Consider the following 27,961-nt stretch of genomic DNA (forward strand, 5'->3'; position numbering starts at 1 on the left):
GCTTCGGGGTGTCAGACGGGCGAAAGAGGCTCCCGGGGACGTCAGGCGCAGCCATAGCCGCGGACGGTGAGGAGGGGGCGGCGGCGGTCCAGCAGGCCTCCCGCGGGTGTGGTGTGGCGGGGGGCTTCTTCTCCGGGCTGCGGCTCAGGCGAAGCTGCGAGTTCGAATCCTGACAGGGCCGGGGGTCGCGTGTCGTGTGTGTGACGAGGGCTGGTGGGCGGGGCTGAGCCTCCCTGGGGGTCGGTGGGAGGGTCGTCGCCGTCCACATCCGCCTTCCCCAACGTGGCGCCCTCCAGATGTATTGGACTACAACTTCCATCCTCCCCAACCACCATGAATGAATGATGGGAGCCGCAGTCCAACACATCTTTTGCTTTCCTTTCTGCCCCCCTCCTCCTCCCTCCCAATCCCCTTTCCTTTTGTGTCATGTCTTTTAGATTGTAAGCTTGTGGGCAGGGACTGTCAAGAAATACTTTTGTAAGCCGCCGTGAGAGCCTTTTTTGGCTGAATGGCGGCATAAAAATGCTTAAATAAATAAATATATAAATCTGGAGGGCAACAGGTTGAGGAGTTTGATCTGCAACGTGGTGGGCACGAGGTAGGACTCCAGGTGTCCTGGACTTCCAGCTGCCTGAAACAACTAAAATGATGCAGGGCCTGGAGCATCTCCCCTAGGAGGGAAGGTGACAGCAGCTGGGATGGTTTAGTTTGGGGGAAAAGGAGGCTGAGGGGAGACATGATGGAGGTGGACAAAACGATGCCTGCTGTGGAGAATGTGGGACGGGGAGACCTTTTTCTCCCTCTCTCAAAATACTAGAACCCAGGGGGGGTCATTATCCCATGAAGCTGAGGGGTGGGAGATTCAGGACAGAGAAAAGGACTTCTTCCCGCAGCGCATGGTTAAACTATGGAATTCGCTACCACAAGATGTAGCGATGGCCACCAATTTGGATGGCTTTAAAGGGGGGGGTGGATAAATTCCTGGAGGCGATGGCTATCCATGGCTACTAGCCCTGATGGTTGTGTGCTATCTCCAGTATTCAAGGCAGTAAGCCTGTGTGCATCAGTTGCTGGGGAACATGGGTGGGAGGGTGCTGTTGTTGCACCATGTCCTGCTTGTTCATCCCTGGCCGATGGCTGGTTGGCCCCTATGTGAACAGAGTGCTGGACTAGATGGACCCTTGGTCTGATCCAGCATCAGGGCCCTTCTTTATGTTCTTATATTGTAAAGCTGGAAAAAGTGCAGAAAAGGGCAACTAAAATTAACAAGGAGCCAGAGCGTCTACCCTATCATGGAAGGTTACAATAGCTGAGATTGTTTAGTTTGGAAAAAAGGAGGCTGAGGAGAGACGTGATAGAGGAGTACAAAATCATGCCTGGCATGGAGAATACAGTCAGGGAGACCTTTTTCTCCCTCTCCCATAATACTAGAACCTAGAGGGGTCATCCCATGAAGCTGATCAGTGGGAGATCCAGGACAGATCAAAGGATCTTGGAATTGTTGTAGATCACAAGCTGAATATGAGCCAACAGTGCGATATGGCTGCAAGAAAGGCAAATGCTATTTTGGGCTGCATTAATAGAAGTATAGCTTCCAAATCACGTGAGGTACTGGTTCCTCTCTATTCGGCCCTGGTTAGGCCTCATCTAGAGTATTGCGTCCAGTTCTGGGCTCCACAATTCAAGAAGGACGCAGACAAGCTGGAGCGTGTTCAGAAGAGGGCAACCAGGATGATCAGAGGTCTAGAAACAAAGCCCTATGAAGAGAGACTGAAAGAACTGGGCATGTTTAGCCTGGAGAAGAGAAGATGGAGGGGAGACATGATAGCAGTCTTCAAATACTTAAAAGGTTGTCACACAGAGGAGGGCCAGGATCTCTTCTCGATCCTCCCAGAGTGCAGGACACGGAATAACGGGCTCAAGTTAAAGGAAGCCAGATTCCTGCTGGACATCAGGAAAAACTTCCTGACTGTTAGAGCACTGCGACAATGGAATCAGCTACCTAGGGAGGTTGTGGGCTCTCCCACACTAGAGGCATTCAGGAGGCAGCTGGACAACCATCTGTCAGGGATGCTTTAGGGTGGATTCCTGCATTGAGCAGGGGGTTGGACTCGATGGCCTTGTAGGCCCCTTCCAACTCTGCTATTCTATGATTCTATGATTCTAAGGACTCCTTCACACTGCACTGTGTTAAGTTATGGAACTCACTACCACAAGATGTGGTGATGGCCACCAATTTGGATGGCTTTAAAAGGGGGTTGAATAAATTCCTGGAGGCAGAGGCTATCCATGGCTACTAGCCCTGATGGTTGGGTGCTATCTCCAGTATTCAAGGCAGTAAGCCTGTGTGCACCAGTTGCTGGGGAACATGGGTGGGAGGGTGCTGTTGCACCATGGGGTTTGTGGGTCCCTGGCCGACAGCTGGTTGGCCTCTGTGTGAACCAGAGTGCTGGACTAGATGGACCCTTGGTCTGATCCAGCATCAGGGCTCTTCTTATGTTCTTAAGCGCCTGTCAGCTTGGCCAATGGTTAGGAATGCCAGGAATTGGAGCTGGAAACATCTGAAGAGCTACTTCTTGCCCACCCCTGCTCTGCAGCAGAACAAGAAACTGAGCTGGTCCCTGGCCTTGATCAACCATGCCTGGCACAAACGTTGACCATCAAGAGCGAACAGTCAGAGAGGAGAAGTGTCCCAGCGTTGCATGTAATATACTAGAAGCAAAGCTGCTGTATGCAGAGTCTGATCTTTGGGCCATCTAGGCCAGTACTGTTGACACTGACTGGCAGCTATGACTCTGCAGGGTTTTGTGTCAGCGATCAAACCCAGGACTTTCTGCATACAAAGCATGCACTCTGCTACTGAGCTTTGGTCTTTCCTTACTACTGAATTTATGTGGCATCTTTAGGGTGTTCAATGCACTTATTGTACAGTGTACACTATTTTGTTGTCATCTTTTATGAACCGCCCAGAGAGCTTCGGCTATTGGGCGGTATAAATATGTAATAAATAAATCTTTACAACAACCCTGTAAAGTAGGCTGTCATTATCCCTTCACGGCACTCTGAGAGTGACATACCTAAGACCAGAGGCGAGGTTCAAATTGAGGACTTAATGATTTGTAGCTCAGTATCAATCTCAGATATGCAGATGACACCACTTTGATGGCTTAAAGTGAGGAGGAGCTGAGGAGTCTTATGACAAAGGTGAAAGAAGAAAATGCAAAATCTGGGTTGCAGTTAAACCTCAAAAAAACCAAGATTATGGCAACCAGCTTGATTGATAACTGGCAAATAGAGGGAGAAAACGTGGAGGCAGTGACAGACTTTGTATTTCTGGGCGCAAAGATTACTGCAGACGCTGACTGCAGCCAGGAAATCAGAAGACGTTTACTTCTTGGGAGGAGAGCAATGACAAATCTTGATAAAATAGTTAAGAGCAGAGACACCACACTGACAACAAAGGTCCGCATAGTTAAAGCAATGGTATTCCCCGTAGTAACCTATGGCTGCGAGAGCTGGACCATAAGGAAAGCTGAGCGAAGGAAGATAGACGCTTTTGAACTGTGGTGTTGGAGGAAAATTCTGAGAGTGCCTTGGACTGCAAGAAGATCAAACCAGTCCAGACTCCAGGAAATAAAGCCAGACTGCTCACTTGAGGGAATGGTATTAAAGGCAAAACTGAAGTACTTTGGCCACATAATGAGAAGACAGGATACCCTGGAGAAGAGGCTGATGCTAGGGAAAGTGGAAGGCAAAGGAAGAGGGGCCGACCAAGGGCAAGATGGATGGAGGATATTCTGGAGGTGACGGACTTGACCTTGGGGGAGTTGGGGGTGGCGACAGCCGACAGAAAGCACTGGCGTGGACTGGTCCATGAAGTCACGAAGAGTCGGAAGCGACTGAACAAATAAACAACAACAATCCAGACTCCTAGCACTACATCACCTTCGCGTGCTATGAAATTAGTTGGACACAAAGTGCACTGTGTAGTATCTGAGAGGGCAGCTCATTTTTATTGGGTTGGATATTTTCTTTACCCACCTTGTGGGTTACAAACAGACCATGTGCCAATTTTGTGATGTCAGTGGCTCTTGTGGACATAACTGTGCTCAGCGCCAGGCAGGGTTGATCAAGGCAGAAATAAAAAGTGGTAGAGGATGTTACACAGCTGGACAGTTTCAGGTTCTTAAAGCAAAGTGAGAAGGCTGAACGTGTTTACTAGGCTGCTCTTTGGGCTGTGTTTGGGACATCAGGTTATATAACCTTTTGAGCAATATTCCTGCAAAAAGTTTCATCAAATATAGAGGAAATATCCAGTGATTTAGGGTGCATATATGTTTAGCGTATTGGGAGTTGTAGGACTTTTTCCTCTCTCAACATGCAAGGGCCGTGCCCTTAATCTGTTCTGCATCTTCTGTTGAGCAGTGAAGAGAGAACCACAACATGGTTTTGGGGATGAGGTTGTCTTTTCTCTGGTTTCTGCTTGCCAGGTGCGCTGTTTAAAGACTTGGCAATCATTTTGGAAGTCAGGTTGTGGAGATGTGACCTTGAGTACTTTGGTTGTGAGCCAGGCTGGATGAGTGCCATCAATATCGCTAGCAAGCCAGCCAGAACAAGTGGCATGGCTTTCTAACCCTTTTCTTCCCTTTCAGGTTTCAAAATGACATCCATGCTGACCTGCGCTGTCAAAACCCTTCCTGCTGTTTCACCATGGGCTGCCAGATTTGGTAAGTTCTGCTCCTTTAGTGAATCACCAGATGAGGACATGGGCAAAAGATTAGATAGCAGGTTTAATGAATTGTTGACTAGGTTGTATTTTAATTTGACATGTTTTGTAATTTTGTCCTATTTTGATGCTGTATATTTAAATCTATTTAATTTTTATTGTGAGCTGTTTGGACACAACCCACCATGGAAAAGTAACATATATTTGAACTAAAGCAAGGTGCTGTTTGTTCTGCACAAAACTACTCCATGTCTTACAACACCTTATCTGAATATCTGTGCTGAACCTGAATTCCTGCCTGGAGATCTAAAAGCCAGGGAAACCAATTGCACAATAGGCCTTTGTATGCCAGAGGTGACCTGATCTCCATATCATAATCCAAATCCAGTCCAAACAGGAGTTATGGCTTGATTTTTCTACCATTGTTATTCCTAAATGATAGAATCATAGAATAGCAGAGTTGGAAGGGGCCTACAATGCCATCGAGTCCAACCCCCTGCTCAATGCAGGAATCCACCCTAAAGCATCCCTGACAGAGGGTTGTCCAGCTGCCTCTTGAAGGCCTAGAGTGTGGGAGAGCCCACAACCTCCCTAGGTAACTGATTCCATTGTCATACTGCTCTAACAGTCAGGAAGTTTTTCCTGATGTGCAGCTGGAATCGGGCTTCCTGTAACTTGAGCCCATTCATAGAATCATAGAATAGCAGAGTTGGAAGGGGCCTACAAGGCCATGGAGTCCAACCCCCTGCTCAATGCAGGAATCCACCCTAAAGCATCCCCGACAGATGCTTGTCCAGCTGCCTCTTTTTTTGAGTATTAGTTATTCAGATCATCTCTAGTGCTGGGTGGAAGACAGAAAAAAAATGCTTTGTTTTTACACTTGGGTATTATTCTATTTTCCTTCTTTTTCAGCTGTGAGGTCCCTCAGCTGTTCATCTCAACTACATGCAGCAGGTAAAGCAAAAGCATCGCCAAGTTAATTGATCAAATTGCACAACTACATTGCAGCTGCACTTGCATCCTTCTGATAGCTCCTAAATTAGAATATGAAAGGATCTTTTCTTTATGAAGGAATGGGGTACTTTGCTAAAGCTGTGGGTTGTTTCCAGTGTTAATACTGCTTAGAGGAGGCCCATTGAAATAAATCAGTTACGATGGACTAACATTGAATACAACCCTATAAGTGCATGCTGTAGCTTTATATATTTAAACGAATGTATGTATATGTGTGTATTCTGGTGGAGTGCTGTCCATGTCTGATAAAGATTGTTTTTCTGAACTGTACTTCTCAAACGTGGCTTTTTAACAAAGCCTTTAATGGTTGAAGTCACTAAGTTGGCACATTATTTTAATAGTTTTACTGCTTTTAAACTATTTTAACTTGGTTTATGGTATAATTTATTTTTAGCTGTGTATATTTTACTGTTTTATACTGTATGCTTTTTATCTGCATGCCACCCTGAGATCTTATTGATATAGGGCTGGATATAAATGTTTTAAATAAATAAATAAACTATAAATGTCTTAAACTGATTAATCCTTGATGGATTTTTTCATCTGGAAGTAAATCCCATAGACTGAATTCAAGAAAGTGTGGTTAGGGTCCTATTTAAGCTGGTCTGTCATCTTAAAATAGGAGCAAGAATAGGGAAAACACTTTTCAGCTCCAGCAATTTCACTTTATTTGGCCCCTCACAGATTTACAGAATTCCGAAGCATCAAGCTGCAGAGAGCAGTGATCTCGGGTTTAAGCTGGAACCATGGTGGTTTATGGGAACCTTGTAATTGGTTGATCTGATTGGAGGAAGAGTTTCTCATATGGTGTCTCAGGCTGTTGAGAAGGTGGATTACAGTTCATCAATAAGACAGGCGCATGTGTCCTCCACGCAGTCAGGTCTCCTAGTCCCTTTACTGAGCATTTTGTCACCACAGACTTAGGGTTACGCACACCACTGCGCATGGGAGGCACTTCATAGACTGTGGCAACATAAAACAGATTTCGTTCCCATTTGTGTACTTGCTGCAAAGTCTCACCTATATGGAGTACATAAAGCTGGTGGTTCAGCATAGAACATAGATTCATAGAATAAGAACTGCCTTCTGCATTGGAAGCTTTGGCAGAATTGCACTACTTATGGAGACGTGCTCATTAAGTGCCCTGGTTAAATTGGGCCTGCCTTCTTGGGATCCAAGTGCTGTGCTGTTGCTCATCATTCAGGCAGAAGCTGTAACCAAATTTTGGAAGTGCCACACTTCTCTAAATCTGTATTCCTCTGAGGTTTATTTGTAAGTGGCATGGTTCTCTGTAAATTGTCCAGAAAGGATCCTTCTATCTTGAGCCTCAACCGCTTTAATTCTTGAGCATCTGGGGAGTAGTTTATAATGTTTAGCCTTTTTATAGCACGTCTGAGTGTTCAGGGAGCTTCAAGCACAGTTTTTGAGGAGGTTGGGGCTTTGCAAAATAAGAGGCTCACTCTCTGAGAGGGGAATACTTCCAAGACCAAATGGTGACGCTGGTGGGGAATTACTCAGGTTTTGGCTTAAACTCCCCCAGTGTTGCAGGCTTGCTTCCTTTTTTAAAAAGAGAACACTTATTCTAGGTCTGGATTTGACTATCCAGTTGGTTCAGCTATTGGGCAGTATAGAAATGTAATAAATGCATTTAAAAACATTATTTACTATTCTCTTACTGCAGCTCAGCCCAAGAGTAAGAAAACATTAGCTAAAAATGGAGTGAAGAATATTGTGGTGGTGGACGGCGTCCGCATTCCATTTTTGCTGTCAGGAACCTCGTAAGTATTAAATCCTTCCTTGGGATATCCACGGATAATGCCCCGGGATGAATCTGGTTTTGACAATGAAACTGTCTGTGAAACACACTGTTCCATGTCTTCTTTGTTCTTCCTGCAATGAGCAAATAAATTAAAGCCTTATGTTCTTCAGGTATTAATGTTTGTGTGTGGTTTTCCTCCCCCCATCCTATAATCCTCAGGTATGCAGACTTGATGCCGCATGACTTGGCCAGAGCAGCACTGAAGTAAGTAGCGAATGAATGGGAAGTGGAGCACCCAAGTGACTTTGTTTAGGGAGAGCTCTCTAGTTGGAGATTCAGAGTGTCTCTTTGTCTTATTCTCCCACAAATCTTCCTTTGCCCGGAACAGCCTTCCTCTCTTTATCAGTCATAAGGATATAAGAACATAAGAACATTAACAAACTAGCTAAAAGTGGGCTAGATGGAACAACTATTAGGTGGGTTCACAGTTGGCTACAGAATCAGACTCAAAGAGGACTTATCAATGGAACCTTCTCAAACTGGGGAGAGGCAACGAGTGGGGTGCCACAGGGCTCAGTCCTGGGCCCAGTGCTCTTCAACATTTTTATTAATGATTTGGACGAGGAGGTGCAGGGAACGCTGATCAAATTTGCAGATGACACAAAATTGGGTGAGAAAGCTAATACCCTGGAAGACAGAAACAAACTTCAAAGCGATCTTGATAGGCTGGAGTGCTGGGCTGAAAACAACAGAATGAAATTTAATAGGGATAAATGCCAAGTTCTACATTTAGGAAATAGAAACCAAAGGCACAGTTACAAGATGGGGGATACTTGGCTCAGCAATACTACAAACGAGAAAGATCTTGGAATTGTTGTAGATCGCAAGCTGAATGTGAGCCAACAGTGCGATATGGCTGCAAAAAAGGCAAATGCTATTTTGGGCTGCATTAATAGAAGTATAGCTTCCAAATCACGTGAGGTACTGGTTCCTCTCTATTCGGCCCTGGTTAGGCCTCATCTAGAGTATTGCGTCCAGTTCTGGGCTCCACAATTCAAGAAGGACGCAGACAAGCTGTGGCGTGTTCAGAGGAGGGCAACCAGGATGATCAGGGGTCTGTAAACAAATGTACATTGATGGTGCTATATAAATAAATAAATAAATAAATAAATAACATCCAAAATTATCAGGGTACCACGTGATTACAGGGAGTGAGGTGGATCTGTGGTGGTGGTGGTGTGATTACTGAGCACAGAGGTTGATTTTAAACCCAGCGCCCCCTCCAAGATCAAACAATGAGAAACAGCCCTGAGCGTCTAACATGAGCTGTGACCGGGTGCCTTCGTCGGCTGCTGCCTTTTGATAAGTCGTGCCCGGCGTTGCTCTTGATTTGGCATACGCGTGACTTTGTTCCCCTTGATGTCTTCCTGTAGAGGTTTGCTGAATCGGACTGACGTGCCAAAGGAAGCCGTTGATTACATTGTGTTCGGCACCGTTATTCAGGAGGTGAAAACAAGCAATGTTGCTAGAGAGGTATGTTAAATGACGCAGCCCCGCTGAGATGGCATGTGCGCACGAGACAGACTTTCTGCAGCATTCGGCTTGTGGGGTGATGCGGTCAGATCCGGAGCTCTGCGTCTCTCTGCAGTTGTCAGAATTCCGGCTGCGTGTTTTACGGCAGCACAGCAGGACTTGGACAGGCGCCAGACCCCCTCCTGAGCTGGTGGGGGGATTGCTGCTGCCCTTGGGCTGCCCTCCGGAGCTGCTCCAGCTGCCTCAGGAGCGTAGTGCGACATTGGAGCCAGGCCCCTCCCCCTCCCCCAGTGGGTGGCCACGCGTTCCTCGCAGGCAATCAAGGAGCCATCCCAAATGCATGGTGCTGCCTCCATGAGCGTGTGACCCAAGAAGGAATAAACTAGCAAACCGGGTTCTAGCAGGAGCAACCGAACATGCAAGGAACGAAAGGTCCCAGAGAAAGGCCCCCGAGGTGCTGGCGATGGGGATCCAAGGAACGATGGGGCAGATAAATCTCTTCAAATAGCGAGTGGTCAATGAATGGGCCAAGTCCCGCTTCTGCGCTTCCTGTCCCGTCTAAGGCTCCCGTCCCTCTTGCTTGCTGCCCAGATCGAATGGGGGCCTCTCTCTCTTGCATTCCGTCTGTGGATCCACAAGGGTCAGGGTCCCTGTGCGAGGCAAGGGAGGGCCGGTGAAGCTGCGTGGGCCCTTGCCCTGGTGCAGTGGCGCAAGCGGTGGTGGTGTTGCACAGGCAGTGCCAGGGCCCTGGCGAGAGCAGGCGCCTGCAAGGCCTCCGTGGCGAATGTTCTCAGAGGAGAAGGGCGGCAGGGAAGGGCAGTCCTGGACACCTCAGCTGGACGGCGAGGAGGGCTACGAAGTGCAGGAATTCTGGTTGCCAAGAAGGCCTGGAGCCCAAACAGATCTGGCGAGCAGGAATAGGGCAGGGGGCGTGAGAGCTGGTCCAGCGGATCAGGTTAGCTGTGCAAAATCGCTCAAGGCCAAATACCTCTTTCTTCCATGCAGAGCTTAATCCAGGGCTCTGCAGAGTTGTTGGTTTTTTTAAAAAAAGACATTCAGAGAATGCGTCGACATGTTTGTTCCCTTTTGGATTCCAAGAGAGCCCCCGTCGGGGAACTTTGAACTGGCCAGCTGGGTTCCGCTCCAGTCTTATGGAAGCATGTGGTGGGGACGACCTACGTTTGTGTTGTCGTGAATGCTGGGAGTTGTCAATATTTCCCGGCACGTTTTGCTTGTGAACATTGACAGTGTCGATAATCTCCAGTTTCTGACCAATCGCAGACACACCAGGGCCTCTGGTAAAGCCAAGCAAGCCGAGGCCAGGGCGTTGCTGCTTCCTGGAAGCGCCGGGGCGGCTCGACCCTTTAGGCCCCCTTAGGAGAAGGGAGAAGCTCCCGTGCCCCCTTAGCCTGTTCCCCGAGCCAGCCTGCCGCTTACGTTCCACTTCCAGCTCTGCCGTGAACTTTACCCCAGCTGGCTGTGTGTCAATCCAGGCGTGTCGTTCCATGGCCGGCATGTGTGTATCCAAGGAAAGATGACTCGGGCCTTGCCCTGCTGAGTCACAGGAGCCCCGGGAGGCCGAGCCTTGGACCGCCCCCAGAGCTGCTCTGCCCGGCCACCGCTTCCCAGGCTCCCGAGCGCAGGCAGGCCTTTCCCAGCTGAGCTGTTCCCTGAGACCCTCCGAACTGGGGGTGCCGCCAGGGTCTGAGCCCAGGGCCTTCGGCCTGCTGAGCCCCGGCTCTCTCCACGGAGCGCTGCCCCCTCCCCGAGCCCTGTCAAGCTTTCCGTTGGGTGGTGACCGGGAGCCGCTTCTGCCGCTTCTTCGTCTTCTTCCAAAGAGAGGCAGCATCTAGGATGCCCCCAGGCTGAATATTTTCCAGCAGACATTGAACTTACCTGTATGGGCTTTTTAAAAATATAGAAATAGAAGCGTATGACCACTTCTCACATTGTTTTCAGGTGTTTTATGTTCCTCTTCAGAGCAATAGTCGTTCACCACCCTTTCGTCAGAACTGTTGTCCTCCCTGTTCGCAGTGAAGCGAAGAGCAGCTCCAGCTTCACGCTGAGGCTGCTTTGTTGGGCGAAGGGCCGGGCGTTTCCACGAGGCAGTGATGCTCAGAGGCTGCCCCGAAGGCCTAAAGGTTGAGCTCTCTGTTAGGGAAGGGCTTTAGCAAGGGAGAGGACTTGCCACCGAACAGACAATAGGCACCTCCCGCAAGGCTGCTTAAGCCCCTCCCCTAAGGGTGGCTCCGCCCTTTTGCACCGGCTCTGGTGGGTGGCTTTTCTGGTGGAGCATCTCACCCCCTAACTCTGTCCTCTTAGTCCAACCCTGGGCCCTTGCGCCGACTGAGTTGCACACTCCCGAGGAGGAGGAGGATTGGTTTCCCGCAGGGGGTTGGGATGGAGACGGTGTCTCAGTCTGAGCCAACTGTTTATCAAGGCCTGGGAAGAGCCTTCCCCAACTCCTGAAGACTCTCGGGGAATTCCTTCCCCTGCTGTCTAGTCTAACTGTTCTAGTTCTGGCCCTGAATCAGAATGGGGTTCCTCAGAATCGGCAGGGGGCTTTGTCCCAATCCTGACACCTTCCAGGACAGAATTCCATCTCTGCCACTGAGACAACGTCTTGCCAAGGGCGCTCAGCATGGGAAGGCCATTGATTTCACCGGGAGAGGATGGCCTCCTTGAGACACTCTCTTCCCAGAGTATTTGCAGCAACTTCAGGGGTTGCGCTCTTGCCGGTCAAAGTGTCTAAGGGGCTTCCTCCGCCGTGAGTGTCTCTGGTGCTGTGGTTAGCAGCCCCACACTTCCCAAGGGACGTGAACCTCCCCAGCCACTAACCATCCGAAGTCTTCAGATGTCCTCTGGCTGCTCTGGGAGCATCCGTGTGGGCTACTCCAACCAGGCTGGCAAGAGAATGTCTCCTGGGAGTCTGTGGCTATTGAGGGTTTGAAGCCAGGGTTTCTGGGCCAAAGCCCTATGAAGAGAGACTGAAAGAATTGGGCATGTTTAGCCTGGAGAAGAGAAGATTGAGGGGAGACATGAGAGCACTCTTCAAATACTTGAAAGCTTGTCACACAGAGGAGGGCCAGGATCTCTTCTCGATCCTCCCAGAGTGCAGGACACGGAATAATGGGCTCAAGTTAAAGGAAGCCAGATTCCGACTGGACATCAGGAAAAACTTCCTGACTGTTAGAGCAGTACGACAATGGAATCAGTTACCTAGGGAGGTTGTGGGCTCTCCCACCCTGGTGGCCTTCAAGAGGCAGCTGGACAACCACCTGTCAGGGATGTTTTAGGGTGGATTCCTGCATTGAGCAGGGGGCTGGACTTGATGGCCTTGTAGGCCCCTTACCACTCTGCTATTCTATGATTCTATGATTCAAAGCTGCTTCTTGATGCTCTCTCTGCTTTCTCTTTTGTGTGCTCGGCTGTAGGCTGCCCTGGGAGCCGGCTTCTCCGACCGAACCCCAGCTCACACAGTCACCATGGCTTGCATCTCTTCAAACCAGGCCATGACGACAGGTACGAGACCCCACTTTGAATTACCGGGAGGCACCTCGGAATCGGCTGCGGGGCCTGGCATGTTCCTCCAACAGGATGCAGGGTGTCGCCGTGAATCTTCTTAGCGGTCTGTTTCATTCGGGAGCAGCCTCCACTTGTAAACGGTCCCCAGTTGAAGGGCAGACCAGACCAGCTAAAAATGGATAAGACTTGAGTACGCTTATGTGGGGAGGATTCAGACCAGAGGCTTCAGTGCTTCTTTCGGCCTGCTTCATGAATTCCCAGCCACCTGCCTCGTCCTGGGCCTATGAGATAGATAACAAGTTCCTGCTACTCCCTTCAGCTGACAGATGGGTCAGAGCTAAGCAAGACATGGGATCAGGGGACACAGAGCATGGGCAGAGTTTCAAAGTGCAAATATAAACATGCACCTACATGCAGTGAAGGATAAGGGATTAGCAATGCAGTAGACTTTGAGCTAGGGTGAAAATGGGCAGGAAAGCCAGGCTTTGGGGAAGGACGAAAAGAAACTTGAGTGTGTGCTGCAAAAATGCTTTGGGAGAAGACTCACGTCTGCCTGTCGTCCTTTTAATGCTGTGGTTTTCTTGTTTGTTATCTCAGGTGTTCTGTTCAAAAAGGTCTATAAATATATAAGGTGGATTCCTGCATTGAGCAGGGGGTTGGACTCGATGGTCTTAGAGGCCCCTTCCAACTCTGCGATTCTAGGATTCTATTAAGGCAGACCAGGGTGGGGGCAGCTTAAAGAAGGGCTGTTTCTGTGGGCATGTCAGGCTGGTGAAAGGCTAAGGAAGGAAGTTGTGGGAGGGCAGCCTGCTTGCCTGCCTGCCTGCCTTCCCCATGCTTCTGAAAAATGTGACCCACACCATGGCTGCATTAATGGAAGTATAGCTTCCAAATCACGTGAGGTACTGGTTCCTCTCTATTCAGCTCTGGTTAGGCCTCATCTAGAGTATTGCGTCCAGTTCTGGGCTCCACAATTCAAGAAGGAGGCAGACAAGCTGGAGCATGTCCAGAGGAGGGCAACCAGGATGATCAGGGGTCTGGAAACAAAGCCCTAGGAAGAGAGACTGAAAGAACTGGGCGTGTTTAGCCTGGAGAAGAGAAGATGGAGGGGAGACATGAGAGCACTCTTCAAATACTTGAAAGGTTGTCACACAGAGGAGGGCCAGGATCTCTTCTCGATCCTCCCAGAGTGCAGGACACGGAATAACGGGCTCAAGTTAAAGGAAGCCAGATTCCGGCTGGACATCAGGAAAAACTCCCTGACTCTTAGAGCAGTACGACAATGGAACCAGTGACCTAGGGAGGTTGTGGGCTCTCCCACCCTCGAGGCCTTCAAGAGGCAGCTGGACAACCCTCTGTCAGGGATGCTGTAGGGTGGATTCCTGCATTGAGCAGGGGGGTTGGACTCGATGGCCTTGTAGGCCCCTTCCAACTCTGCTATTCTATGATTCTATGATTCTTCCTTCCGACTTCCGTAGGCGTCGGTCTCATTGCCTCTGGCCAGATGGACGTGGTGGTTGCTGGTGGCGTGGAGCTCATGTCTGACGTTCCCATCAGGCACAGCCGGAAGATGCGGAAGACCATGCTTGGCCTCAACAGGGCGAAAAGCTTGGGCCAGCGGCTGTCGCTGATCTCCAGGATCCGCCCCGATTACTTTGCTCCGGAGGTAAGAAGAAGCCCAGCAGGTCCTGCCCGCGCTTGTCTGTGGTCTTGCTTCTTCAGGGCCGGAGCGAGGCCCCGTGGTGCGGCAGCTCCCCGGAGACCAGGCGGCTGCTGGGCTTGGCGCGCCGGATGCGTCTGTCCTCCTCTGAGCCCCACACCTTCGGCTCTGATGCAGAGGCGAGGGTGGCACCGCCCTATTCCCAAAATGGCTGCCAGGCTGGTGTTCAGGCAAGGTCCGCCGTGGGAAAAGAGCTGTTCACAGCCACAATGATTGCTGGCCTTGAGGGTGCAGGGCCTTGGGCACGAGAGAGAGAGAGAGAGAGAGAGAGAGAGAGAGAGAGAGAGAGACCTGCGTATTAGCTGAGAGGAAGCAGGAGAAGGGAGAAGCTCCCGGGAAGCCTTTGCTTCTGGAAAGAAGGGGGTCTGGAGGAGGAGGGAGGCCTGGAGGGCAGAGTGTTTGGGTAAAGGAAGCAAGTAGAGGCAGCCGGGACAGGTGAGAGGCAGGGTGGGTAGAGTGTGTGGGTGGAGAGGCTGCATGCAAGGGGGTTGGACTCGATGGCCTTGTAGGCCCCTTCCAACTCTGCTATTGTGTGATTCTATGATAAGGGCTGAATCCCGGGGGTGGGTGGGCTGCGTCTTTTGCACTCTGCTGTTGTCCTATTGGGCCCCTATTGGGCGCTAATCTCCCCTGAGCCCCTCTTCTGGCTTCTTCCAGCTCCCCGCAGTGGCCGAGTTCTCCACCAGCGAGACCATGGGCCATTCAGCGGACCGGCTGGCAGCTGCCTTTGCCATCTCCCGCTTGGAGCAAGACGAGTTTGCCCTGCGGTCGCACAGCCTGGCCAAGAAGGCCCAGGACGAGGGGCTCCTCGCCGACGTGGTTCCGTTCAAGGTGCCAGGTAAAGGGCTGCTCGGAGGAGCCTCACGCGGGGACGCCTCGAGGCTCTCAAACGCCGGGCGGGGAGGGGCAGCGGGGACAACCAGCTTCTGTCCCCAAATGGCTCTCGGCTGGATACGGCCCTTAAGGATGAGAGAAAGAGAGCGAGAAAAGGAGAGGCCCCGTTTCCTCCCACTCTGCCGCAGACCCCACCGTTTCCCCCTCCTCCTTTCCCTCTTCCAGATTCACGCAGCTCTTCTGTGGATCCAGGCCTTGCGGCTGCCTCCCTCCTGCCCCATCAAAAAGGGGGTGGGAGAGCCGAGACGCGTTTGCTTAGACTCTCCCTAATCTAACCCTGGATAATGTTAAGGGTTAGGCAGGGATGCTTTAGGGTGGATTCCTGCACTGAGCAGGGGGTTGGACTCGATGGCCTTGTAGGCCCCTTCCAGCTCTGCGATTCTACGATTCTATGAACCAGAGCGCTGCTCTGCGTGGTGGTGTTGGGGCTGTGCCCATTTTATAATGCGCTCTAAGGGGTTTTATGGCGGTGACCGTGGCTCTGCCTCTCCCAGAAGGGCCTCTGACTTTGGGTCCTACATGCCATCAGCTGTCCTGATCTTGAGAGTCTCTGGCTGCCACAGGCCAAACTGCTACAGGCCAAACTGCTACAAGCCGAGAGAGAGGCAGGCTGGATAGAAGCTCCTAGGAAAGGGGGCCTAGAAGGAGGTGGGGGGTGGGAAAGCGGGTGGCCCATAGGGAGGGAAGAGGAGGCTTGGGGAGAGAATGGGCAGGACAAGGACAGCCAGGAACTGCAGAAGACGGAGGGCCGAAGTTCACTTGCCGAGTAGAAAGAAGGCGGCCGAATGCTGAGCGGCAGGCCTCTTTCACATTCTTGGTTCCTTTAGGCAAGGACACAGTGGTGCAGGATAACGGAGTCCGCCCGTCTTCGCTGGAGCAGATGGGTAGATTGAAAGCTGCCTTTGTCAAACCGTATGGGACAGTCACAGCGGCCAACTCCTCTTTCCTGGTAATGCACCTCCCTCACCCCAGCCTCTGCCTCCCACCGGCGTCTGCCCCCTCTCTGGCCTTTCTCCTTCAGCCAACTTGCCTCTGGGCTACCTCTTCCCTCTAACCAGTTCCCTAGGGAGGTTGTGGGCTCTCCCACACTAGAGGCCTTCAAGCGGCAGCTGGACAACCGTCTGCCAGGGATGCTTTAGGGTGGATTCCTGCACTGAGCAGGGGGTTGGACTCGATGGCCTTGTGGGCCCCTTCCAGCTCTGCTATTCTATGATCCTATGATCTCAGCCTCTCTGGCTGGCTGTCCTCTCTCCCCCGTCCCGGTCTCTCTTCCCTTTGCTGCTTCCTTCGATCACCAGAGAGGGTGCCCCCCTCCGTGTGTCCCCCCACAACCCTCGGGCCCTAGACGGAGCTCCTCTCTCCCCCAAACTGGCCTTTCCCCTTCACGGCTCAAGCTATGTGTCAGCCCAAGTGGCCGGGCCCAGGGGCAGGTTTGCCGCCTTTTGTGAGAAGTGAGTGGGCCTTGGTCTACTCTTTTGATGGGGGTGGGGGGAGTGGTGAGCTCTAAACCCCTCTTGACTTCTCGGGTATAAACTCACTGCTAAATGCTGCCCCCCACCCCAGTGCACTGTAATGCATCCTTCCCCATTCAGAGGCGGGTGGGGAGGGCCGGCGTTGTGCTCCCTCCTCGCCTGACGGAACCTCCTTGGCTGCTTTTTGCAGACTGATGGAGCGTCGGCAGTCCTGCTGATGTCCGAAGAGAAGGCTTTGGCGATGGGGTACAAACCAAAGGCCTACCTCAGGTGAGTGGAAGCGGTCTTTTGCCTCTTCCTGCCGTCCTTTCGGGTGGCCTGGGGCGGCCTGCTCTCTCATATCTCTGCCGCTCTAATCTCTCTCTCTCACACACACACCTTTTAATGGCTCTCTCTTCTGTCCCTCAGGGATTTTGTCTACGTATCCCAGGACCCAAAGGACCAACTCCTGCTCGGGTAAGACGCTGCTCCTGCTGCTGCGAACCCAGAGGCTGCCTTTCTCCCCCCCCCCCCCCCAGCCCGCCCCTTCTGCACCTCTACCCAAGCACGGCATCTGTAGCCGGACCTCCCTCCTTAGTTCTAGGCAGCGTCAGGCTGGGCTGCTGGCGGTTGCTGCCTCCAGGACGTGCAGACGCCCTCCCCCCCTGCCCCCACCCCACCGTCTTCCTCCACAGGGTGGGGCCACGTTGACAGCCGCCCCATTCACAGAGTCCTTTGGGGAGTTAGCCAAGCTGGAGCAGGCAGGTATCGAGTTGCGAACGATCTGCCAGAAATACCAGTTCACCGACGCCCACGCTCCAGTTTGGGTGCCTGGATTTGGGCACGGAGGCTTGAAGAATGCAAATGTGAGGGCTGGCAGCATTGTAGAAACTGCACAGAACCTCCTTGCAGTTGGAAGTTGCTTTGGGGATGGGGTGGGGGGAGGGGGGGGTCTCTTGATTGATTGTGCCTCCCTCCCTCGAACCCACCCACCCCGCCCCGTTCTATTAAATGTCTGTATCAAGCCCTTTGTACCCTTTCTGCATACTGTGCAGCTCCTGGCACACCGGTGGTGATGGAGAAATCTTTAGTCGCTCCTCCCTGAGTGATTTAGAGGAGGGAGAAAGAGAGAGAGAGAGATTCAAAGGAATCTCTCTCACCCCTTTCGGCGCTGGGGAAACAGGCAGGCGCCCTGACCAGCTCTTGGTCTCTCCCAGCCGCAAGGCCCAGAATGCAGCTCTCGGCTTCTTTCTCCCTCAGGCCCACCTACGCAACCCCCAAAGTTCTGGAGCGGGCGGGCCTCACCATGGCCGACATCGATGCCTTCGAATTCCACGAAGCGTTTGCAGTAAGTATCTCCTTAGCCGTGTGAAGGGAAGACGGTGGCGCACCGGCGGTGAGAGGCCCCTTTCCGGATCAGGGGAATGGAGGGATGCATTTATCGCTTTTCAGTCACTATAGAACACTCAATAGCAAACGTTTCCTGGGCAGTTTATGAGCAAACAATTGAAATCGCAAAATACATGAAAATGAAGCCTAAGACAGCCTATGCGTGAGAAGCAGAATAAATCCTCCAGCAGCAAGCTCTGTCTGGCCCTGTTCTTCTCCGCCCCTGTCCCCAGTTGCAGAACACAGCTGATTTGGGGGCTCCCCAGTGCTGAGAGCGGGGAGTGGCTTCCAGGACTCCAGGGGAGGGGCAGCAGAAGCCCCACGTCTCACGTCGCAGCCCCTCCAGGCTTTTTCACTGCTGTTGCATCCAGGCTGTCCGGAGACCCCTTCCCTAATCCAGAAGAAAACATACAAAATCCGAATTATGCAAGTGAAGTCAGATTATGCCAGGGTGCCTATTTCCCCTTAGATCAGCCTTAGATCGTTGAGTCTCCAACTTGAGCACGGCGGGGTGGGGGGCTCCTTCATGAGCTGCTCCTGGTTCCTTCAGGTGGACTCCCAAAAGGCTTGTGGCATTCCTTGTTCGGTTCAACTCTTAGCTCTGCCACAGACCCACTGAGTGCCCACGAGGGGCCTGCCGCTCAGCGGTCAAAGAGCCCCGGCTTTGCCCATCAAAGGCCCCAGGTTTGATTCCCTGCAGGATCTCCAGGTAGGGCAGGAAAACACCTTGCCTGAAAGCCTGGAGAGATGCTGCTGCCAGTCAGTGTCGGTAATACTGGTCTAGATGGGCCAGTGGTCTGTCTCGGTATAAGGCAGCCGTCTGTATTCCTATGAGCCTTGGGCAGGGAGCAAGATGGCGCCTCTCAGTCTTCTCTGTCCCGTCCTTCCCTGCTGAAAATGGGCACCATGATCACCTGTCTCCCATGGTGAACTTTATTTACAAGTGGTTGTGAGGAAGAACAAGATATCAGGGATGCTTTAGGGTGGATTCCTGCACTGAGCTGGGGGTTGGACTCAGTGGCCTTATAGGCCCCTTCTAACTCTGCTATTCTGTGATTCTATGAAAACATAGAATCATAGAATAGCAGAGTTGGAAGGGGCCTACAAGGCCATCGAGTCCAGCCCCCTGCACTTTGTTTAGGGTCTCCTGGCATGCATCGTTCGTCACCAGTTTTGCGCCCCTTCTCACGGAGGCCCAGCGCAGCATCCTTTGACCACCGCGACATCACAAGCTTTGACTCTGCTGTTGCATCTACAGAGCTTTCTTTTCTTTCCTTCCTAGGGCCAAATTTTAGCGAATCTGAAAGCAATGGATTCTGACTGGTTTGCCCAGAACTACATGGGCAGAAAGTCTAAGGTGAGGTCGTGGTCGGCCATTTCATAGTGACTCTGTGTCTACAGTACACCTGTATAGCAACACCTTTGCCTGGCAAGCATCTCCAGTGCCTGATCCTACCTGCTTGTTTGCTTATAAGAACATCAGAAGTGCCCTGATGCTGGATCAGACCCAGGGTCCATCTAGTCCAGCACTCTGTTCACACAGTGGCCAGTCAGCCTTCAGCCAGGGACCAACAAGCAGGACATGGTGCAACAGCACCCTCCCACCCATGTTCCCCAGCAACTGGTGCACGCAGGCTTGTCTTTCCTCCTCTATTGTAAATCATAAACATTCCAGCAGAAAGACCACATCAACCCATAGGGCAGCTTCCAGACATGTGGGGTGACAACTCCCAGAATCCTCCAGCCTGGCTGGGGAATTCTGGGAGTTGTCACCACACACATCCGGAGGACCCCAGCTAGAGGAAGGCTGATATAGGACATGGCTGAAACTAGAGGCGTGGTGGTCATAGTTTAGGCTTTCTGTTTGCCAGAAGTGGGGAGCGTCATTCCCGCAGTGGCCTTTACATGAACGAGCTGATCTGGAAACACCGCCTGGATCGGTTGGGCCCCCTGCTCTGCCCTTCCGAGATGATTCGTCATCATCTGCTTCTTCCCAACCTAAGTAGAGCAGGATAACTTATATAATGCCTGGAGAAGAGAAGATTGAGGGGAGACAGGATAGCACTCTTCAAATACTTAAAAGGTTGTCACACAGAGGAGGGCTAGGATCTCTTCTCGATCCTCCCAGAGTGCAGGACACGGAATAACGGGCTCAAGTTACAGGAAGCCAGATTCCTCTTGCACATCAGGAAAAACTTCCTGACTGTTAGAGCAGTGCGACAATGGAACCAGTGACCTACGGAGGTTGTGGGCTCTCCCACACTAGAGGCCTTCAAGAGGCAGCTGGACAAGCATCTGTCAGGGATGCTTTAGGGTGGATTCCTGCACTGAGCAGGGGGTTGGACTCGATGGCCTTGTAGGCCCCTTCCAACTCTGCTATTCTATGATTCTATAAAGCCGAGGCATGAATTCCACTCCCATTTTCCTGCTTGCAGGTTGGGGCTCCCCCTCTGGAGAAATTCAATAACTGGGGTGGGTCCCTGTCGCTGGGACATCCCTTCGGTGCCACCGGCTGCCGCTTGGTCATGGCGGCTGCTCACAGGCTGAAGAAAGAGGGAGGCCAGTACGGCCTGGTGGCAGCATGCGCTGCAGGAGGACAGGTACGAAGGCGGCGGTGGCGGCAGCAGCCTTTCGCTACGACTGCTGGCTCTGCCTCCCAGTGGGCAGGTGCCCTGCTCTTCCTGGGAACTGGCACGGCAGCGGCGAGGAGGCGGGCTGCCAGCATCCCATTTCCCCAGAATTCCCCTTCTCTCCCCCTTTCCTGCCTCCAGCATGAGGGGGTCCAGGAGGGCGAGGCTTGTCCCGTTCCCCCCCCTTAACACGCCCTTCCTCTTTGTTCTTCTGCCACTGCAGGGCCACGCGATGATTGTGGAGCTTTACCCCCAGTAAAGTCAGGAAGAAGGTGACGCTGTGCGGTTCGCCCGTCCTGCCTGAGGCAGCCGGACCGTTCCAGAGCACTAATCCAAAATCTGTTTCTGCTCCTTCCTAGGAAGGATTCACAGTGGCCTTTGTAAATACCTTCTCGTTGCCTGCAAAAGCTGATTTAACAACAAGCAGATCGACCCTCACGCGTTCTGTCTGGGTATTTATATCTGCAGGGGGTTCTTCCATTTATCCAACGTGTCCCGGCGGCCCCTTTCTCTCTCTCACGAAAACAGTGTTAAGGGTGTGAATTACTCCAATGCTTAAAAGCGTGAGCCGTCTAATGATGAGGGGTTCAGGTTTTTAAAAGAAAGCTTGTTGAACAAAGGAGGTGGCTTTTTTCCTAAGAGGGCGACTCACAACCTGAACGGCAGTGAAATAGGCTATTTTTTTATTTTATTTTTTACAAGGGAAGGCCCAGGACCAAGGAAGTGGACTGTTAGCAAAGTTGGATGCCGTGTCTGTCAGTGCACACAGCCTTAATAAATGAGAGCAAATGTGTGGGGTGTCGAGGTGTGTGTTCTGTTCTGCTGTTTTCACGATTCTCCTTGGCACAGCAGACACCCCCCCTCCCAACGCACATGTTACAGTGGGACTTCAGATGGGGGGGAAGCGTGAGTTAATTAACCCATGATTTGCTGGGTCACGTGCCACTGGTGTTTTGAATACTTAAAAGGTTGTCACACAGAGGAGGGCCAGGATCTCTTCTTGATCCTCCCAGAGTGCAGGACACGGAATAACGGGCTCAAGTTACAGGAAGCCAGATTCCAGCTGGACATCAGGAAAAACTTCCTGACTGTTAGAGCAGTGTGACAATGGAATCAGTGACCTAGGGAGGTTGTGGGCTCTCCCACACTAGAGGCCTTCAAGAGGCAGCTGGACAACCCTCTGTCAGGGATGCTTTAGGGTGGATTCCTGCACTGAGCAGGGGGTTAGACTCGATGGCCTTGTAGGCCCCTTCCAACTCTGCTATTCTGTGATTCTGTGATTTTGTGAATATGCAACCCTTGGTTGGGCTGATCATAGGTTGCTCCATGAGGTGCAAATCCAGACATATGTTATTCGTGGATTAAACAACCCAAAGTAATCCTAGGTTAACTTTGGGTTGTTTAACCCAGAAATAACCCATAGTTGTTTGCACATCACAGAGCAACTTATGATCAGCTCAGCTGGAGGTCGCACATTCAAAACAGCAGTGGCACACAGCCTGGCAAGTCATGAGTTTTTAATTAACCCACATTTCTTTTAAAAACAACCATGTTGAATTAAAAAACCACAATTTACTGCCGTTATATAGAAAACAGGACATTTTCTGTCTGCGTTTCTGTGCTTCATACCAGAAGGGAGTCGATATGTTTCAGTTCCTGCACTCCACTGTGTTCATTTACACCAATTCCGTTGTTCATACTTTTTAAAGAAGTTCTTTCAGTGACGTACTTTCAAAGCATTTGCTGCTTTTGAAGTGTTACTTCTTGACACTTCTTGACCTTCTATTGGAATAGTGGCAGGACAGCCCTCCATCAACTGTCTTGATAAGCTCAAATTTAAAATAAAACAGAGCTCCTGGCTTTTGAAAGCTCCAGGATGATTTCATCTGTGGGGAGGGGGGCAGGAAAAAAATACAACTACCATGTGCTCAGTTGAAGCTTGGAGTCAATTTCCTCTGAGGAAAGCTGTGGGGCTGGAAAGCCTGCAGAATGTCCCTTCTTCTGCCTACCCTGCCTTCTCTAAGGTTCCATCGAGCATCCATAGCCAGCCAGCATGTACCTTACAAAACAGAAGCTGTGTTTGGGATGGTGGTGGAGGGGGGGAATTGGGGAGAGAAACCCCCTGCTCATATACGCCCCCCAGTGCCTGAGCACGGATTCCTCCACAATTCTGCTTCACTAAACAACTTCAGGCCCTCAGAAAGGTCTGCCTGGGTGTGTCTGTTGTGCTCCACCATTGCATAGCTCAGGTTGCTGTGGGGAGAGACTCCTCCCAGGATTAAAAAAAAAAAGGCAGTGTGGTGAAACTGGGCTTCCTGAAAGAGAGCTGCTTGCCTGAGCTCCCTTTCTAAAAAGTTGGGCCTGATGCAAGAGAATCAGCCTCGGCGGTCCACACGACCAGGGTTGGCCAGAGCGGAGCCCCGGCCCCGGCCAGCTCACCTGTGCTGCCTTCCAGCCTCTCAGTGGCTGAGCTTGGAGTCCAAGGTGACGCTCTTGCTCTGTGAACACAAATGGAGATGCAGGGATGACGGTGCAGTGGGGGAGATACAGGGTTCCTGCCTTCCTGTTGCACCCCAGAATTCTGCCGCCGGGTAGATTGCCCTTGCTGGGTCTCAGGGGCGCTTCCAGGGGGGGGGCTCCTAGCGCTACCATTCACAAGGCCCCCACACAGTCCATCAGGTTTTTCCTTATCGGGTTTTCTGCGGTAAGAAAAAAGACGGAAGAAGCTGTGGGAAGACTACGAGCGGAAGATGTCCGTGTTTGGAGCCCCCGAAACGTTTTGTGGAGGGGGCCGAGGGCCGGTGTAAGAAAAGCCTCACTTGGAAGCACCCTGTGACACTTTGCAAGCAATGGAGGGGGACCCCGTCGCCTCCTCCCCTAGACCAGGCCCAGGGGAGGGGAGCAGCTTAACGGCCCCCGGCCGGCCACCAGCAATGGCACACGAGAGGCCTTCAAGAGGCAGCTGGACAACCCTCTGTCAGGGATGCTTTAGGGTGGATTCCTGCGTTGAGCAGGGGGTTGGACTCGATGGCCTTGGGGGCCCCTTCCAACTCTGCTAACAGACGGTTCTTCTGGCCAGCCGCCACATCTCTGGGCAGTGTAGGCAAAGCCAGGGCCCAGCTGGGCAGCAGGGAGCAGTCTGGGCGGAAGCGCTTTAGGCTTCCCAGCCAGGAGGTCTGGCAGCACTTGCCTGAGCAGGTGTCACCTGCCACCAGCCTTCCCCGGGGCCCTTAGCAAGGCCTGCCTCTCCACGGGAGCACATGGGGGACCCAACGCCTGATTCCAGGAGCAGGGCCAGCAGGGAGCCCACTGACCCGAGAGGGCAGCTTCCAAGGACCCCAGAAGAGCCTCGGGTGTGTGCGTGAGCGAGCGAGAGAGAAATGCTTCAACTCAGCCAGATTTGGGTATCTGAGATCCAGCCAGTTCCATCACGCTTAGCGCCTTGGCCAGCCCTTGGGGGGATGGTGTGTGAAGGCCTCACTTACCTGGGAGATGCTTGTCCTGGTTGGGGCACTTGCCTTGCACAGGCGGTTCCACAAGGCTCCCCTCACCTGCAAGAAACAAGCACTGACCCTTGGTGTCCACAGAGGGACGGGCAAGTGGCCGGTTCCTGGCCGCAGACGCCACCCTCTTTAGGGAGCTCACTGTCCCCAACCCCAAGGGCGTCTCTCCGTCTGCAACACCCAATCTGTGGGCCGTTGGTCCAGGGCGGCCACTTAGGGGCACTCCAATAAATGCCCTGGGGGCTCAGGATAAAAAAAAAAAAACACTTTTTTAAAAAAACCACTCTGATCGATATTTTTAAATGAATGCCTTCAATCCGTAGCCCCCGGAAACTGATGCGCACCAAAAATCCGTTCATTCCACACAACACCACAGCGTCGAATTCATTTTGCGCTAAAGCTTTAGCGCAAAATGAATTCGACGCTGTGGTGTTGTGTGGAATGAACGGATTTTTGGTGCGCATCAGTTTCCGGGGGCTACGGATTGAAGGCATTCATGTAAAAATTCATTTTGCAAAAAAATCATTTTGTGTCTTCTGATCCTGGTTGTGCCCCTCCCTCGGGTACATAAACAGTCCTGGCCCATAAATATGTCTTCTGGCCCTATCGTGGATCTCAGTGGTCGGTGCTCAGGCTGGCAGAGGCACAGGGCATCCGGTGGCTTGAGCCTGGGGAGATGCAGCCCCCCAACCCCTTTGGCAGAGAATGCCGCCAGAGCCTGCAATGCCCAATTCTTTCAAAAGAGCCGTGCAATGGGCTGGGTGGGGAGAAGAGAAGGGGGGGCTTACCTTTTTGTCCATCAGGCATCCAAAGAGCAAAATGAAGACCCCCTGGGAAGGAGAAGAGCTCTGCTTAGCTTAGAGAGTCAGCGTACCCAGCAGCCAGAAACAAAATAATCTTGGGCAACCAGAAAGAACATCCTCGGTTCTTTGGAACTCTGTAGCAATCAGAGGACCACTGAGTGGGAAGGTGAGTGTTTCCCGGCCCGGCTTATGGGCTGAGCAGGGCGGGAGCCCTCCGCTTCGTGGCGAGTCAAGAAATTTACACCCTATGGCCTACAGGAGAAACTCGACTAGGACTTGTTGATATTTTGAAATTGGGTAAATAATCAAATGTATATTTTACAAAGAATGGGTGTAATTAAAGATTGAAAGTAGAGAAACGCAGCAGCAAATTAGGCAGGTGTCTGTAATGAATGCAAGAAACACCTGAGTTAATTGATGTCAGTTTGCTAACAGTTTAGAAAGGGAATGTCTGTCCATCTGTCAGGGATGCTTTAGGATGGATTCCTACCTTGAGCAGGGGGTTGGACTCCATGGCCTTACAGGCCCCTTCCAACTCTGCTATTCTATGATTCTACGATTCTATGTCTTAAACAGTTGGTAGGAGGGGGTTGGAAGGAGGAAAAGAATTGACGAAAGGAACTAATCGGTGAATGAAAATCGCTGCAGAAGGAGTTGGAAACAAGGTTGCTGATACTGCATTGTTTGGCTGGCGCGGGAGGAAAGCTTCAAAGCAAAAGGTCTGAAAAATGAAACTCCCAGAGACTAACTGGAGCGTGTTCAGAGGAGGGCAACCAGGATGATCAGGAGTCTGGAAACAAAGCCCTATGAAGAGAGGCTGAAAGAACTGCATATTCGGTTCTGTACAGTACAGCACCATGTACATTGATGGTGCTATATAAATAAATAATAATAATAATAACTGGGCATGTTTAGCCTGGAGAAGAGAAGATTGAGGGGAGACATGAGAGCACTCTTCAAATACTTAAAAGGTTGTCACACAGAGGAGGGCCAGGATCTCTTCTCAATCCCCCCAGAGTGCAGGACACGGAATAACGGGCTGAAGTTACAGGAAGCCAGATTCCAGCTGGACATCAGGAAAAACTTCCTGACTGTTAGAGCAGTACGACAATGGATTCAGTTACCTATGGAGGTTGTGGGCTCTCCCACACTAGAGGCCTTCAAGAGGCAGTTGGACAACCCTCTGTCAGGGATGCTTTAGGATGGATTCCTGCATTGAGCAGGGGGTTGGACTCGATGGCCTTGCAGGCCCCTTCCAACTCTGCTATTCTATAATTCTATGATAATTGCTGGTAGGAAAGATTGTTTAAAAGTTCTCAGAAGAAAGGAAGAAGAACTATGCAATCCGAATATGCAATGTAATGAATTGTATGTTGTTCTATTGCCAATGTTGAAAAGTAAAGCTATACTCCTATTAACCTTCCTGGCGTTAAGAACTTATCTTTACAGCAGCGTGAGGGAGGAAGCTTGAAGACACGGACTCCTTCCTCTCGAGTGAGGAAAGAGTACAAACAACGCAACAGGACTGCACAGAAGACACGCAAAGAATCGTGTCCGTCTCTGAGTCCGCCTCTGCCCTGCCTTTCTCTCTCAGTCCAAATCTAGTCACATTTATCCAAAATTGCCTTGATCGGGGCAAGGCACCATTTGCACAGTACGGCACATGAAAATGGATAAGGAGCAACAACACAACCAATAATAATAATAATAACAACAATGGAGGATGTCTGGCTGGCTGTCCGTCTGTCAGCGCCATAGCAGAAAGACCATGCAACCAAGACACCTAAAACCTGGCATGCATACTAAGGGCACCTGAAGGGTGTGCACCTTTGGGGTTATTTTGTTTTTAAGACTCATTAATTTAATTCATTCAAATGTTTTCAAGTGGTTGAAGCCTGTGGTATCGTCTCCAGCCACTAGAAGGCAGACGCCCCTAACCAGCACAGAGCTTTGCAGTCCGTGCAATTTGAGGCCAGGGGAGATTAGCAGGCCGGCGGATGTAGCGACATGGTTTCTCCCTCCCCCTTGCTGTGGGGCAGCCCCCTCTCAGGGAAACGGAGCAGACCCTCAGGGGGCTACAGAGGTGCACCGTGGCAGGGGCCATGCCAAGGGGTGACCGTAGGCATGGCTTCGCTCAGGGTGGGCACCCACTCTGACAGCTGTGTGGGTTTGCTTGAAGGCTCTGCTGTATCAAATGCAGGGCTTATCCAGCCTAAGTGAAGGCGGGTCCATTCGCTAGTAATGGACCCGCATGAAAAGGATTGTAGTGGACGCGTGCTGGGTTGTTCAGTCACGGCCTTCACTCCCGCTCTGGCCACACATGCGCGGACAGAGGATTGAATCATTTCGCTCCACTTTATACACACCTGGAATGAATTGAGGATGGTAAATGCATAATGGGTAAAAGCAGATGTCTGTGTTGTCATGGTGATGATGCCCAGCCCCCAGGTCAAGCCAAACATCGGCGTGAGGATGAGCAGCGCCTTGAAGATGCCGAGCAGGGCCGCCTTCTCCTCCCCCGGGGGTTCCGCCGACACCGAAGGTCTCATGAGTTTTAGCAGCACCACGAAGAGAATCAGGATGTTGACCGTCACCATGGCCAGGACAGGCACCGAGAAGGCGTAGATGGCTTTGCTGCGCGTGCTGAGCCAGCAGAAGGCCTCTTGGATGTAGCCCCGCCTGGGGAAGAAGGCGGCCACAGTCGCCACGGCGATGGCTAAGGGGCACCCGTAGCCCACCGTGACCATGACAGGCACGATGGAGCTCATGGTCAGCTGGTGGAAGATGAAGATCAGCTGGTGGAAGAGCATGAGGGCTTGGACCGACATCCAGAAGAACATGGCCAGGTAGAAGAAGTGGATGAAGAAAGCAGCCGCCACGCAGAGCTTGTTCTCGTGGTTAGCGGTCATCACGGAGGCGCCCAGGAACCAGAAGCTACCCATCAGCAGAGTCAACGAGATGTTGACCAGCGTGGTGTAGCGGAAGTAGGCCATCTGGAAATCCAAAGGAGAGGC

At 51.7% G+C, this 27,961-nt stretch overlaps 3 protein-coding genes across 3 annotated transcripts in view; 2 read left to right on the forward strand and 1 right to left on the reverse strand.

Annotated features, from left to right (window-relative positions):
* On the forward strand, positions 1–21,434 carry HADHB (hydroxyacyl-CoA dehydrogenase trifunctional multienzyme complex subunit beta). Its single transcript, XM_063123699.1, has 16 exons — positions 1–66; positions 4,653–4,727; positions 5,639–5,680; positions 7,422–7,518; positions 7,719–7,763; positions 8,933–9,032; positions 12,467–12,554; positions 14,036–14,223; positions 14,935–15,115; positions 15,999–16,120; positions 16,834–16,913; positions 17,052–17,099; positions 17,883–17,970; positions 19,294–19,368; positions 20,447–20,611; positions 20,865–21,434. Exons 2-16 carry the CDS (start codon positions 4,661–4,663, stop codon positions 20,898–20,900), a joined length of 1,422 nt encoding a protein of 473 aa, XP_062979769.1. The 5' UTR covers positions 1–66; positions 4,653–4,660; the 3' UTR covers positions 20,901–21,434.
* The window catches only part of CLU (clusterin), a 445,162-nt gene that overhangs the window by 157,571 nt on the left and 259,630 nt on the right, over positions 1–27,961 (forward strand). The window lies entirely within an intron of this gene.
* Positions 18,359–27,961, reverse strand: part of ADGRF3 (adhesion G protein-coupled receptor F3) — a 25,975-nt gene continuing 16,372 nt past the window's right edge. Inside the window, exons 11-15 of the mRNA XM_063125360.1 lie at positions 27,314–27,940; positions 24,933–24,974; positions 24,127–24,192; positions 23,081–23,139; positions 18,359–18,402 (exon numbers count right to left, since the gene is read on the reverse strand). Of these exons, the coding sequence (XP_062981430.1) occupies positions 23,101–23,139; positions 24,127–24,192; positions 24,933–24,974; positions 27,314–27,940 (774 nt within the window). The 3' untranslated portion in view covers positions 18,359–18,402; positions 23,081–23,100. The remainder of the gene's footprint in view (positions 18,403–23,080; positions 23,140–24,126; positions 24,193–24,932; positions 24,975–27,313; positions 27,941–27,961) is intronic.

This window comes from Elgaria multicarinata, chromosome 4, assembly GCF_023053635.1.
Source record: "Elgaria multicarinata webbii isolate HBS135686 ecotype San Diego chromosome 4, rElgMul1.1.pri, whole genome shotgun sequence".
Classification (NCBI taxonomy): Eukaryota; Metazoa; Chordata; class Lepidosauria; order Squamata; family Anguidae; genus Elgaria; species Elgaria multicarinata.